Source organism: Mustela nigripes, chromosome 1, assembly GCF_022355385.1.
Source record: "Mustela nigripes isolate SB6536 chromosome 1, MUSNIG.SB6536, whole genome shotgun sequence".
In the NCBI taxonomy this organism is placed as follows: domain Eukaryota; kingdom Metazoa; phylum Chordata; class Mammalia; order Carnivora; family Mustelidae; genus Mustela; species Mustela nigripes.
Genome location: NC_081557.1, coordinates 120,473,800 through 120,489,490, shown reverse-complemented (window position 1 = coordinate 120,489,490; position 15,691 = coordinate 120,473,800). Strand labels below are relative to the sequence as shown.

General features: G+C 37.9%; 1 protein-coding gene across 1 annotated transcript in view; it reads left to right on the top strand.

The window, feature by feature from the left end:
• The first annotated feature begins 340 nt into the window (after positions 1 to 340).
• FZD3 (frizzled class receptor 3) overlaps positions 341 to 15,691 on the top strand; it is a 90,199-nt gene continuing 74,848 nt past the window's right edge. Inside the window, exons 1-2 of the mRNA XM_059393445.1 lie at positions 341 to 480; positions 9,317 to 9,999. Coding sequence (XP_059249428.1) covers positions 9,811 to 9,999 — 189 coding nt within the window. The 5' untranslated portion in view covers positions 341 to 480; positions 9,317 to 9,810. The remainder of the gene's footprint in view (positions 481 to 9,316; positions 10,000 to 15,691) is intronic.

Below are 15,691 nucleotides of genomic sequence, written 5' to 3'. Positions count from 1 at the left end.
CCTAGGTCAGCACACTCGTTCTCAGAACAGGTTTTGGTCGTCTTGCGATGATAGATAGCATCCCGGGCTCGGGTGATGAGAGTCGCCGCGTTTTCTCAGCAGGGCAGGGAAGGTTTTGCAAAGAGGACTGAGTGCATTTAAAAGAAACGATTGCAGAGTTCGAAAGATCGCCGCCAGAGCAGGACAGCGCAAGGCGTCACCCCACGGCGCAGAGAACAAGCCGGTGCAGGTTTGTTGAGCGGGACCTCTCAGCGGGGCCCAAAATGGGAGCGTTCAGCCGAGGGTGCGCAGCGCGCCTGCGTCGTGCGTGCGCGCGCGCGCTCGCTCCCTCGGCCGCGCGCCCCGGCGCTCCCGAAAGCTCGCGTTCGCTCTGAGGCGGCGCGCGCTGTTGGTCCTCGCTGGCTCCGTTTACCTTAGGGACCCGCGGCCGCCCTGGGCCGGCGCTGCAGCCTCCTTGGAGGCCGACCCCCGAGGTGTGAGGTGAGCGACGAGGCGTGCGGCTGCCCGGCTGGCTTGGCTGGGAAAGGGCGCGGGCAGTGTGGGGAATGAGGAGGTGCCGCCGCGGCTGCCCGTTCCTCTGCCTAACCCTGTGCTGAGGAGCCACCAGCAGCTCCGGCACCTCCTCCTCAGGGATCGTTATTCTCGTCGCGGCCAAAACAAAAGCCTTCGGCGCCAGGCTGTGGCGGGGGTCGGAGGGGCTCCTCGGGACCCACAGCGCGCCGAAGGGGTGCGGAGGAGCCGACTTTGGGGTGCAGGTTGAGATGGGCAGATGCCTGGGAGATTATTAACCCTCTGCATCCTAAGCCCGCGCTGGGCAACCTGTGCGAGTGTGGACCGCGGCTCCCTCTCGGCCACCCTCCGCCCAAACCCTGGGCGGAGGAGGGTGTCTGGGCTGGGCGCCCACTCCCTGGGTCGGCGCCGCGGGGGCGCGTGGCGCTCGGGGGAGAGTGGGTGGAGGACGCGGCGGCCGAGGGGGTGGGGGGAGGAGGACAATACATCTCGGGCTCCGGCGCCCGGGGTGCTTGGGGCCGGCCCGAGACCCACGTTAGAATTGCCCCTTGCCTGGATGTTGTTTCAGCATTTGGCCGACCTCTTATTTCCAGTGCCTAAAAGTTGTCCCCTCCATCCCATCAGTTTCCAAAGTCTGCACTGCCTCTCAGATGCCTCCCCCGCTGCCCTCTTTTATGCTAATGTGTATTTGCCGTGAGGGTACTGCTGGGTAATTAATAGACGGCCTCTCAAATGAAGGTGCTGTAAAAGCATTTCAGGACATTTTAACATCTTCCCAGAAGCTCGTTAAATCTCAGGAGTCTTGGAGTTAGGTGCTCTTCTGTAGGAGAACGAGGGCTTCTCCCCCTCTCCCTTTTCTCTCTCTCTCTCTCTTTCTTTCTTTTTTCTTTTCTTTTTATTAAAGAACAAAAGCGCGTGCCTTTAATTTAGCTGTGGGATAGATGTGAAGTTGAAAAGTATCCACCCAATAAAAGAGGTCCAATTTTTTGCCCAGAATTAAAATGGTATTTTGAATTTTGGTTTTCTTCTGAAATTGGGCAGATGCAGCAGCAGACCAGACCCAATGCCTATAAAAATGACTGCTGTATAAAAGTATCCAAACAAAATCTTATTTTAAAAAAGTGCTTTTGATAGACTGTAATGTTTATTTACAGGAATTGGGTTACTTTGCAAAGCCAATACTGCAAAGCAAGGAAACAAAGACCTGACTAACATGAGGGATGCTACCTCCCTCTTCAGCCTTTTAGTCTTCAGTGGTGTGCTGACAGTGTGAGGAATAGATAAATTCTTAGTTCTGTTATTAAGAAGCAAGATACTGCTTCACATCCATACTTTTAAGCAAATCAGTACTATCTTCTTGGGGGGTGGGGTGGGGACGAGGTCATTTACATGAACTACCAAGCCACAGCTAAGGGTAAAAAGATTCAGAGTTAGGGAAAGTAGGAAAGAGGCGTGAAAGCTTAATGGGTGGGCTTGAAGGGATGGAGTTGAAGATAAAATATAGTTCCCTCTCTAGCTGTCTCTCTCTGTCAATTAAAAAAAAAAAAGATGCACCCGTTCTCTTACCCTCTTGCCTTTTATTTAGTAAAATAACACGTTCCTCCTCTACCTGCCAAATGTTTTGAAACTATCAAGAGAATAAAACCTACCATCCTACCTTCTCTTTCTTAATATTTTTTATTTATCTCATCCGCTTACTAATATTCTCTACCTTTTCACCTCTCCTAAATCTATAACAGCGTCCCATTAATAGTAGAAGGAATGACTGTTGGGCCCTTTCATTCTTTTCCTCATCTTAGCTACGATATTCTTTTGAGCTTTATTTTGTGCTTTGAATATTTAGGTAGATTTTTCTTGAGAGTTCCATGATTGAGATAATTGAAGTAGGGAATGTTGAGAGGAATTTAATAAAGTGCACATTCTTCCTTTGTATAGTACAGTGTGGAAGGCTTTGTCATTGGGAAAGGAAAAAGGAGTTTTTAAGTCCTCTGTTTCCCATTTCAGGAAAAACTCTACCTGTCTTAAATTTCATATTAGTTTGTTAGTAAAACTATAAGATTGTATACGCAAAAGTAATTGAGCTTATTAGTTTGTTGATGTTAGGCTTCTCTTACTCTGTTTTCTTTAGGAAACGTGGTAGGAAACAGTTCTTACATCTTTACCTTTCACAGAAGAGAGTGATGGTTGGCCTCATGGTTGTTTTTTTTTTACTCCTAAAACTCTACAACTTTGGTTGCTTAAAGCTGTAGCTTCCCGTGAAAAGACCAATAATGCAAATAAAAAGAGTGATTTGGTAAATGTTGAAATTCTGCAATAAAGATTTGAGGAAAGAGTAAGAACTCTTCACTGACTAGGGAGGAGTTTCAACTGATGATTGCATCAAAGTGCTTTTCACTTCATTTTGCTAAGAACTATTGACACTTTTGGTGGATCCAAGGAATGAAGTATTTAACTAGGCTAGTGAGCTCAGAACAACAACAACAAAATCCTGATTTCCAGATTTTATCTCTCTGAAATAATTTTACAGTCAAAGCATATACTTGCTAAGGGAAAAAGTTGGGTTTGATGTTAGGGGATTTTCTGATGAGTAGATCTTAATTGGAAAGGGAAAACTGGGCTGGAATTTCAATCCAAAATTATTATTTTTTTTAAAGTTCAGAATCTGGCCATCCTTGAACTTTCCATTTTGGTGTTTTGAAGATTTGGGTTTTTTTGGTTTTATTTATTTATTTATTTATTTATTTTTAAGATTTTATTTCTTTATTTGACAGACAGAGATCACAAGTAGGCAGAGAGGCAGGCAGAGAGAAAGGAGGAAGCCGACTTCCTGCGGAGCAGAAAGCCTGATGTGAGGTTCCATCCCAGGACTCTGAGATCATGACCTGAGCCAAAGGCAGAGGCTTTTACCCGCTGAGCCACCCAGGTGTCCCTGAAGATTTTGTTTTTTTTTTTTTTTTTTTTCTTTTTTTTATTTTTTTTTTAAAAGTTTTATTTATTTATTTGACAGAGAGAGATCACAGGTAGGCAGAGAGGCAGGCAGAGAGTGAGAGGAGGACGCAGGCTCCCCGCTGAGCAGAGAGCCCGATGTGGGACTCGATCCCAGGACCCTGAGATCATGACCTGAGCCGAAGGCAGCGGCTTAACCCACTGAGCCACCCAGGCGCCCTGAAGATTTTGTTTTTTAAAGTAACCCCTACACCCAGTGTGGGGCTCAAACTCACATCACCCAGCACAAATTAAGAGTCACGTGCTCCACCTACTGAGCCACTCAGATAACCAATTAACTTTCCATTTTTGTTTTCAGATCTTTTGTTAAAAGATCTTCTGGTTTCTTTAGTCTTAAAAGTAATCTTTAATTTGTAAAGTGAGGTGGATTTTGATGCCTATCATTCATTTTAATTTGATCCTAGATGTGTTTGTTTTTCCTTTTTTTTTTAATAAACCTTATCATCACTCAACACATTGGATGATTAGGTTATTTGTGGTAGTAGGTAGATGCCCAGATGGACTTTAAAAATTAGACAGATGACATAGAGCAGAAAGAGATCCTCATTCAGAGATTAATAGGAATCTAGGCCCTATGAATTAAATATGAAGCTATATAAACTTAGCAACCAGGAAACAAAATTTTGTGAATACATTCATTTTTTATGTAATAAGATGTGGAAAACAAAAGGCCAGAGAACACGTGGATTTTAGGAAAAGGAAAGTTACACTTAGAACAGTGACTATGCTCTGAGTGTATATTTTGTTTCTCTTACAATAAGAAACTTCATTATTTAGAGGTAGTCATTGCTAGCCCTTGCGGTGCATTTTTGGAAAACTGAAAGAAGACAAAAGAATATCGCCCCTGTTCCGACTGTAGCCATTGTGTGTGAGGCAGCCTTCGGATAGTATTTCTGAATTTGAAATGCAAAATGTTGTTTATAAGATGTCGAGAAAATTAAATCTAAACCAAGAATGATGAAATGGATCATTTTCTGTACAAAAAGTATGAATTGGAATAGAATTACTGAACCTAATCTTTTGCAGGACCCTCTTGATAGCCCCAGGACCTACTTTGTCAGTCTTTCTTCAGGATTCAGCCTGCTTTCCTCTTCACAGTTGCCACCTCCTGCTTTTCCCACCTAAGTGCTTTGGGTCTGGTTTTGCAGCTAGCCTGGAGAAAGTCTTCCGAGATTGAATCTCCTACCCCTTTATTGCTTTTTTTCGGGACAAATACTCAGCTTATTTTATTTTAAGGGCTTTTACAATTTAACTGGTAATTAGGGAGTATCAGATTCCTAATATTATACATTTATAAAAATTAGATGTATCTAGACCTTTTGTTTTCTGATGGAATGATAATCAGACAACTTAGTTTTCCACATTGCTGTATGGAGAAGTGAGTGTGCCTCTCCTCCCACAAGTAGGGCATGAATAGCTGTTGCCATGTCACTCACTTTTTGATGGCCCCTGGCCCCTGAAGTTGTTTGCTCCAGTTATGTTCACTCAGCAGGTCCCTTTATTTATCTGAGATGCTGCAGATTCTACTAGTAAACAGTATAATCTCAGTAAGAATGCCAAAATGACTGTTAACCTTTATTTAATGAGTTGGTATATTTTGGCAGGACCTCATGGGGTCCAGGATTTTCTCTATTTCCTGCAGATCTGGAGCTTCAACTTATAGCTTTTCCGTAGATGACTCTACCTTAGGAAAAATGACTTTTTGCTATCCACACAGTCCTGTTTAGAAGCAGTATCTCATTGTTATTGAAGAGCGATTTGGAATGCATATCAAAAGTTCTTTTAAAATGTGCACACTGTTTGATTCAGCTGATCAGTGATCTGATTTTTTTCAGTACTGAAAACCAGTTTTTACTCAAACGAAATTGATCATCACTTTTTGGCTTTCCTTACTACCTGCAGTAGGGCATTAGAGTGTTCCTTTGCTTGTTCCTTAATTAGCAGCCAATAAATCAGTGATTCAACTAGTATTTATTCTTGTTAGCTAGTCAGCACACATTGGGAGGTTTAGCAGAGTTAATTATTCCATATACAGAATAATGTTCCATAGGTTCTTCTGTTAAATCTCAGAGCATTTATAATATATTTAAGCAGTTGAAATGGTTTTATTCTGTGTATATATTTTTTGACTGAAATAGGACATGTATGCTATTTAGAAAATTGTTTTAATTTTATTTTTTACTTAGTGTGTTGTTACTGACTATATAATATTCCACCATGTGGTTATACCATAGTGTGTATATTTTGTTTTTTGTTTTTGTTTTTTTAAAACAATTATTTTTATTAACATACAATGTATTATTAGCCCCAGGGGTACACGTCTGTGAATCATCAGGCTTACACATTTCACAGCACTCACCGTAGCATATCCCCTCCCCAGTGTCCATAACCCAACCTTCCCACCCCCCAGCAATCCTTAGTTTGTTTTGCGAGATTAAGAGTCTTTTATAGTTTGTCTCCCTCCCAATCCTATCTTGTTTCATTATTTCCTTCCCTACTTTTTTTTTTTTTAATGAATCCCTTATTGGTAGACTTAGGTTATTTCTAGTTTTTTATTCTATAGAGTGTTACTCTCATTTTGATTATGCATCATGTGTACTTGTGTGTTTATGTAGAATAAATTATAGATTTGTTACATCAAATTGTGCACATTTTAAGGGCTTTTGAGGTAAGTAGCCATTTTTAAAATACCAGCTGTAAACCAGTTATTGGAATGTTGAAAATGTTCTCTTTTCTGCATCCTCTCCCATACTGTGTTCTTTCATTTGTTATTTCTGCCTGTCAGATTGGCAAAAGTGTTCTCTCATATTTGCATTTTTTTCATTATTAGTAAAGTCAAATATTTTTGTGTGTTTGTTGGTTATTTGTAACTCATTCGTAAATTTATGTCCTTTTCCCATTTTTCTATTAAAGTGTTATTCTTTATCTGCTTTTATTTTTTAAATTTGTTTTAGGTATTACTTTTGCTAAGCGTATAATATTTAAATATAGCTATTCTCTTTAAATTACTTGGTTTTAGGGTAGAATTTCTCAAAACGTGACTTACAGACCATTTGTTACAGTACCTGAGGTGACCATTAGAATGTAGTTCGTTCTCCAGAGTTTCAAATTTCTTAGACCTCTAAGGGGATCCATGAATCTACCACTACACGTTAAAATTAGAGAGCCTCTCATTTGGAGGAAACATATTCTTTTAAGATTTTTACTGCCTTATTTTCTTTTTGTCTCACTGAATTCACTTTTTTTTTTTTTTAAGATTTTATTTATTTATTTGACAGAAATCACAAGTAAGTGGAGAGGCAGGCAGAGAGAGGAGGAAGCAGGCTCCCCGCTGAGCAGAGAGCCCAATGCAGGGCTCGATCCCAGGACCCTGGGACCATGACCTGAGCTGAAGGCAGAGGCTTTAACCCACTGAGCCACCCAGGTGCCCCCTGAATTCACTTTTTATTTCAATAATCATAAACTATAGTCTTAAAGTACTAAGATTTTCATCCTACTCTAGCCTAACAATAGATTTTCCAGAAGTGTTTTGATACATGGTAATTTGGGTGTTGTAGTGCATAAAGGAAACTTTTTAAAGACAGTAGGAAGCTTCACTTGTATAGGAGGAAAAGGACTAATTTAAAGTAAAGTAGGGAGAAGTATAAGGGGGTGTCATCTAGTTTTAAAAACCCAATGAGATAGTTCTCATTCCTTCTTTTATATGATAGTCTTCTTTGAACCATAAATTTGAAATACCTGTTTGAAAAATTCGTCTAATAGCACCTGGGTAGCTCAGTCAGTTAAGCAAGCATCTGCCTTTGGCTCAGGAAATGATCTCAGGGTCCTTGGATCAAGCCCTGCGTTGGGCTCCCTCTTCATCAGGGAGCCTGCTTCTCCCTCTCCCACGCCCCCTGCTTATGCACTCTCTCTCAAATAGATAAATAAAATCTTAAAAAAAATTCGTCTAAATGAAATTTGAAAAATTGTTGGTGTTATGTACATGTTCAAAAAAGGAGCAATGTTCTCTTTAGTTTTTTATTTTTTTAAGTTGAAAGCAGGTGAACATGCTGCCTAAGCAATAAACTACAAAAACTGAATTTACATGGATATTTTAATACTGTAACCAAGTAAAGCTTTCAGTAGTTATTTGACACATATTTAATGATATGCATAATTGTTACTGTGTTGCATATAATTAAGCTTAAATATAAACGACTGTGTTTACTACCAGTTTTCTGTAACCAGACCTCACATTTCTGGGGCCAGCTTGAAGGAGGAAAAAAATATGGCAGGCCAAAAAGCTGTCGCAAAGATCTCTGACTTAGAGATTTTGCACAGAGAATAGTCATTTGGGGCAGGGATTGCTCATAACTTAAGTGTTTCTAATTCAATTTTTTTAGTATTCCCAATTCCTAGACTTTCCTTTTCCCTTCCACCACTCAATATCATGTACTAGAGGAAGAAATTGGAAAGATTCAGCAACTGCTTTATTTTCTCCAAATAGTTTTTTCTGCTTAGTAACTAAAGCTTGGGATGCAGCAGTCCCAAGCATTGATAGTGAACAAAGGACAGTTTCTTTCCCTGCTTCACTAAAAAGGGTCCAGGTCTCAAAGTCTAAGCTGTCGTGGTAAGCTTTAGTATTTACTTGGGTCTCTGAGAGTTTGTGAATCTGAACTCATGTGTTTTGAACATAGGCTCTTCACAACAAACACAGAAATAACCAATGTATATAAAACAAAATGAAATTTAACATCATTATTAAGCCAAATGAAAGTATCATAACTTAGTAAATGCTTTTTTCCTGCCAGACCTACCTTTCAGTCTGCCCACACCCTCTCAGCCCCAAATAAGATAGGTATTCTTGCCCCTGGAAAAGTAGGGGCAAGTGAGAAGAATCTAAAGTTTACTGAAAACTGTAACTGAGAATCATTCCTATTCTTGCTGTGATTTTTTGGGGGCGGGGGGGGGGATTTTTTTATTCTCTGCAGCCTGGCTATACAATGAAACATTTGTTAGTCAAATATTTCTACATCTATGATACTGCTTTTGCACTATCTGAAAAGATGATATAATGTTGGAAAAATTTCTTGATAGTACTTTTAGAACATTCTGTTTGCCAGTTCAATATTGGTTGATGGAGATCGCCCTTGTATAAGTGTAATTTAGTGATAAAATTATCTAATGTTTGGTGCTACTTTACCATTTTATAAAGTACTTTTACATATATTATCTCATAATTCACTCACATATCATCCTTATCAGAGAGAGAGAGTATTTTCAGAAAGAAAAATTCTGAGTTCAGAGAAGTTAAATGATATGTTTATACTTACACAGCTAGTAAGGGACTTGAATTCGTATCTTTCAACTTATGTATATTTCACTGTTTTCGCAGATACCTTCTGCCACGTCAGTTAATATAAAAATGCACTATTAATGATTAAAACAGATACAAATTTTAAATTCAGTAATTTTGGTTATAAATATGGCATATATTTAAAGATTTTATTTGTCTAAGTATGGCAGATATTTAAATTTATGACAACAGCATAAACTTTTCAAAATGGATCAATTATAGCTTGTGACAAAGGAAAAACTGCCATTCTAGATAAGAACTTAAACTATATGTTATATTAACAATTGAAGGAAGAAGTTTTGCCTTTAAATTCTGGTTAAGGATTGTTTTAGTATTTCTGTCGCATAAATGATAAAGTAGAAAAACTATACCATGTTTCTGAAATAACCATGTATTTTATCTGTGAGGTCAGTGTGATTGATATCTGTCATCAAAGATTGTTTTCTTTATTTCTCTCTCTCTTAGTTCATTGTTGGTGTACGGAAACACAACTGACTTTTGTGTATTGATTTTGTATCCTGCAACTTTACTGAACTCATCGAAGACTTTAATATCAAGTCTACAATATTTTGAGAGGAAATTACTAATATCTCTCATTTAAAAAAATACTTCTCAGATATTTCAATCAAGGAAGAAATAGCTCTTCTCCTAAGATGGAATCTGTTGTTTGGGAATGTGGTTGATCAACTTGATATGTTGGCCAAATGTGCCCTATGTAATAAAATGAAAAGAAGAGACAAGATGATGTCATTTTCCCGTATTGTGAAACCAAAAACAAATGCCTTTTGTGAGACCAAGCTAACAAACCTCTGACGGTGCAAAGAGTATTTAACTGTTTGAAGAACTTAATAGTAAGATATAGAAGAAATACTTTCAAGCTGAGACCTGCAGGTATATAAAGATCTAAAATCCTTATTGAGTAGGCCTGATCAACCAAATCTCATTCAGATCCAGGAAGGATGGCTATGAGTCGGATCGTCTTCTACTTTTGGCCGTTGACTATGTTTGTGGGACATATAGGTGGGCACAGTTTGTTTTCTTGTGAACCCATTACCTTGAGGATGTGCCAAGATTTGCCTTATAATACTACCTTCATGCCTAATCTTCTGAATCACTATGACCAACAGACAGCAGCTTTAGCAATGGAGGTAAGACTTGATCTATTATTTGACATATCCTAGACAGTGATTCTTATATTGTGTTATTAACTAATCTAATGAATGTGTCTGACAAAAAAAACCAGAAGAATGTTATTTTAAACTATATCTTCTACATTAAGAAGTTACATATTTAGACTCGACTCTAGTAGATTGAGGAATTCATGTTTGGGGAATGTTACTCTTGACCTATTTTTTGATATGCTTTTATAAAGAAATATGAAACACTGGGACATGGAAGATAATAGCCATTCAGAAGTTTAAAATTGTCCAGTTATGATATGATTACATTTTTTCTGTTTGGCTGATGATAAAACCTCAGATAAAGAGTAGAATATAATAATAGTCATAGTTCAGCCCTTACTTATTGACGGGAAGGTGATCTTGTAAAGTAAGTTCTTTGTTCAGCCTTTAGGCTGGGGGTTTATGGTATTTGAATATTCTTAAAATTTAAAAAAAAATTTTTGGCTTTACCATCACATCAATTTAAGAATTATAACTCCTGGTAAACAAAAAAGGTTTGGTGGTATAAATTTTCTGCCCTTGACCTCTCCCAACTTTGCAAAAATATGTTGTCTTACCTGAATTTTTCTAATGGTAATTTTTCAGGTAACTTTTTAATTATTTTACTTTAGAAACTATGACAAATTAATGGCTATAGTGAACAATAGGTTTAATTAAGTGTGCATGCATTTCTACAGAGGTTTTAGAATTGTGAACAAGGATAATATGTTTACCAGATAGGAGCTAGGAGGCAGCAGGTAGTGACAATAGGAAGCATAGGCTTTGGAGTTATACAAACCTGGGTTTGAATTCTAGCTTTACCACTTTCTAGCTGTATTACTTTAGGCAAGTTATGTGAACTTTCTTACCATAGTTTCTTTGCTTGTAAAGTGGAGCTAATAATTATACGATAATGTTTTGTAGTTTAGTCTGTAATCTATTGTTACAGTGCTTTCAGCACATTGAAGCCTATATGTTTTAGAATGCTTCATTTTATGGCAAAAACCAAAGATTCATTACTTCCAAGTAAACTAACATAAATGTGTCTGGGAAAATTTGTAGAAAGATGATTATAGATTTTGAAATGTGAAAGGTATCTTATATATTCCAGACTACTAGAGCGGTTGAACAAAACATTTTCTGCTCTTCTAACTATATAAGGTCTAACTGGTAAAGAGATTTGGTATAGACTATCAGATTAGGATACAAAAATGGATATTGGTTTAATACATTAATTTGGTTCTGGACATAGTAGTCCTTACTGTGTATTGAACCCATCAATTCTCTTACAAAACAATTGAAGTAGGAATACCTTTGTTTTTAGTATCATTATGTCAGTATAACTCCTTTAGAAAGCAAATAGGGTACTAAGAAGCAAGTTACCAAGATATTTGAACTGATTTGGGTTCTTTTATCTCTGCTTCGTAGTAGCTTTGAACTTTGAGCAAGTCACTTAACAATTTCCTTAGCCTTGGTTTCATTTGTGAAAAGGCAGTAAATAACAAAAAACCTCGAAGGCCTGTTAGGATTAAACTTATAAAGTAGCTAGCAAAGTGTATGGCACACAGTAGGTTAACTTCAGATGATTCTATTCCAACTACCATTTCTAAATGATCCTAAAGAGAAAGTACTAGAAAGATAATGTATTTGTTCCAAGTGAACTTGCATTCCTAGGTGTATGCTTTTGGGACATTCAAAATAATGGCATAGTAAGCTATCACTACCCTCCTCTTAGAGTTGCATGTGTAGTCTAGATCTTTTATTGGCAATAAGGTTGCTTCTGTTTAAATTCCACACATTAGGAGAGAGCACCTAGGTGGGCAATATTTTCTGAGAGAAAGCTCTAGTTCTTTGAAGCAAACAATGCTGCATGGTTGTCATATCAAGACACTGATGCCACTGACAGAATTGTCAGACAGTTTGAGTATAAAGTTTCTGTAATAGCAAAGGGCAGGAAACTCAGCAGTTTCCATCCTTCCAGATGGAAGTGAGGATTCTTGGGTCCTTACAAGGACTTGAATCTGCTGATGACACCCTTTATCTCTGATCTTAGAGTGTATCTGTCAACTTTTACCAGGAGCAAGTAGTTGGAGCAAATTGAAGAACATTTTTGAGTGTTCACTGTGGGACAGGGTGAGTTGAAAGATAGTTTCTTAGGGCTAGCATCATTCTGCTTTCCCATGTTTCAAGTCTGCTTTGGGTTCATTCCTGTACTGATCTGGTGAATCATAATGAGTGCCCAGAAGAGAATAGTACATGATAGTGAGCTAGGATACCACAGATGAGAGAAAATACAAAATCTGGGTTATTTCAAATATGATTATTCACAGTCAGTCAGTTGGCTGTTCTTTCATTGTAGGTGTAAGATTCTTTGTACTTTCATTGAAATTGGAACATGTTTAAATAAATGGGTTAAGTTTCAAGTCATTAAGTTGGAAAAGAAAAGATCTTTTCTAATGTGTTTATTATTTCTCTTTTTCTTCCTTCAAAAACATACTCATCTATACACAAACATACACACTAAATTTTTATGAGTTCTTAACTTGGTATCTTTTCCCCTGCCAATGGTTTTTGATAGGGAAAAAATAAAACAAAATAAAACTTCTCATTCCTGAGTTTCCTAAACCATTTTGAGCTATCCAAATTTCTAAGTAAATTTTTGGGAGCTGTCCAGCATGGACAACAAATTGTCAACAAATTGTTAGTAACTACCTTTACCAACCACACATTATCAGGTATTTATGACTGCAGTGGTAATGAAAGAGATCTGAACTGTCTTTCCCTGTATACTGGATAATTAAATACAGTTGGATAGGAAGGACACAGTTTAGTGAAATGGGGATAGGAAATTTTGTATTTTGCTGCTAACTAGTTTTATAACTTCTTTATGTTGGTTTCCTCTAGGAAGTGAATGTCTTTCACTGTCCATTTTATAAGGTTGTTAAGATCAAATGATATGGGATGCCTAGGTGGCTCAGTTGATTAAGTATCTGCCTTTGGCTCAGGTCATGATCCCAAGGTCTTGGGATTGAGTCCCACATCGGGCTCCTCGTTCAATGGGGAGGCTTCTTTTCCCCCTGTTTCTCCCTCCCTCTTCTCCTTCTGCCTACCACTCCCCCTGCTTGTGCTCTCTCTCTCTGTCTCTGACAAATAAATAAATAAAATCTTTAAAAAAAAAAGGTCAAATAATGTAAGTGGTATGTATATGTAAAAACTGAAAAGTTAAAGTGCTGTGTGAATGCAAAGCAGTAGTCCTTATCGCCTATCACCCTGATTAACTTCAGTTAGTGTGTGGAACAAGCATTCATCTCTTTACAATATGGATCACTTGTCTACTCTTTTCTTTTTAAAGAATGAGAGAGAGGGAACCCACACACTCAAGTCAGATGTGGGGGTGGTAGAGAGAATCTTAAGCGGGCTCCATGCCCAGTGTAGTCCCTGATTCGGAGCTTGATCCTGTTACCCTGAGATCATGACTTGAGCTGAAATTAAGAGTAAGACACCTAGGGAATGCAAGCTGGTGCAACCACTCTGGAAAACAGTGTGGAGGTTCCTCAAAAAACTGAAAATAGAGCTACCCTATGACCCAGGGATTGCACTACTGGGTATATATCCTAAAGATACAAACGTGCTCCGAAGGGGCACGTGCACCCAAATGTTTATAGCAGCAATGTCCACAATAGCCAAACTATGGAAAGAACCTAGATGTCCATCAACAAATGAATGGATAAAGAAGATGTGGTATATATACACAATGGAATACTATGCAGCCATCAAAAGAAATGAAATCTTGCCATTTGCGACAGCGTGGATGGAACTAGAGGATATTATGCTTCGCGAAATAAATCAGTCGGAGAAAGACAACTATCATATGATCTCCCTGATATGAGGAAGTGGAGACACAATGTGGGGGGTTTGGGGGGTAGGAAAAGAAAAAAATGAAAGAAGATGGGATCAGGTGGGAGAAAAACCGTAAAAGACTTGATCTCAAAAAACAGAGGGTTGCTGGAGGGGAGGAGGTACGGGAGAGGTGGGTGGGGATATGGACTTTGGGGAAGGTATATGCTATGATGAGTGCTGTGAAATGTGTAAACCTGGCGATTCACAGACCTGTACCCCTGGGGATAAAAGAACATTATATGTTTATTAAAAAAATTTTTAATTAAAAAAAAAAAGAGTAAACTGACTTAGCCACCCAGGCTTCCCTACTTTTTTTTGTTTTTTAAAGAAACCAGACCGCTAAAGAATAATCAGAGGAAAAAACTCTTGGGATTGTTTATGTTTGCCTCCATTTCTTGTTTCCTTTTGTCATCCTCATTAAAGATTTTCTGTTGTATGGGAAAGCTGGCAGTGAGATACATCCTACAAGAAACACAGAACCTAAAAGCTGAAAATGCTGGTATCTTTTATGATTCATTAAGAGCAAAGCATGTTTGAACCAGTCTTCATGTTATCCAAACTCAAACTGTGACTTTAAAAAAAAAACTTTTATTGTAGATAATTTCAATTTTATAGAAATATAGATAAGATAGTATAATGGATACCATATACCAATTACCCATCATCCAGCTTCAAAAATTATCAACTCACAGCTAGTTTTGTTTCATTTATGACTACGAATCCAACTGGGTTACTTTGAAGCAAATCTCAAACACCATAATTTCATCTATAAATATTTCTGTATTTACCTCTAAAAAGTAAAACTCTTTCAAAATATATAAGCACCATATCTTTATCACTTCCTCCATATCATCAACTCTCTAGTAAATTCAAATTACTCTGATTATTTCAGTTTTTTTATAGTGGCTTTTCAAATCAGGATTCATATATTGCATTCAACTGTTATGTCTCTTAAGTGTTTTTTATTATATAATTTCTTCTTCCCTTTCCTCTCTCCTTTTTCTCTTACAATATGTTTGCCCTGTAGAGTTTCCCATAGTCTTTATTTTGCTGATTGCATCCCTGTGGTTTTGTTTACCAAGTTCCTCTGTCTCCTTTTTTGATTTTTTTTTAAGAAAACTTCTTAGGCACATAATATCTGGTTGTCACTCTTTATAATTTTGGCAGCCATTCATGATCCTCTCCTAGATTGTTAATTTCATTAAAATTTTGCAAAATGGTGATACTCTAATTCTGTCATTCTTCATTTCTCAGCTGGGCTGGAATGCTTTATAAACAGAAACAACTTCTTATTGACTGTTAGGCTACAAAGTTACTCTCCTATACAGTTTATATAAGAAAGACAGGATAAATTCTTGATCATTCTCCAGTATTTATTAGTTTTTAAGATAATGAGTTGATTCCCAGGCATGCTTCAAAGGTGATCAATGAAGTCTTTTTTTTTTTCCCCAAAGTATCATTATAAACTCATGGATTTAACATATTTGATGTGTTTCAATCCATTGCAGTTACTGTTCTTCCTACTGGCACTCTAATAGCATTGTCTTTGGTAGTGGGAGCCTCTTCAAGGTAGCTCCTGGTTTTTGACACTACCCTAGTAGTCTGTCATGGCTTCTTTGCTTTTTGGTATGATCCAAAGAAACTCTTTTCTTAAAAATCTGAATTTTCTTAAAATTCTTGAAGTTTGAATCAGAGATTTCTTTAGAGTGCACTGGTTCCTTTTAGTTGGAAATGATATTTAGAGACCACTATTTGGGTTCTAAGCCTATTGATCCTAGGT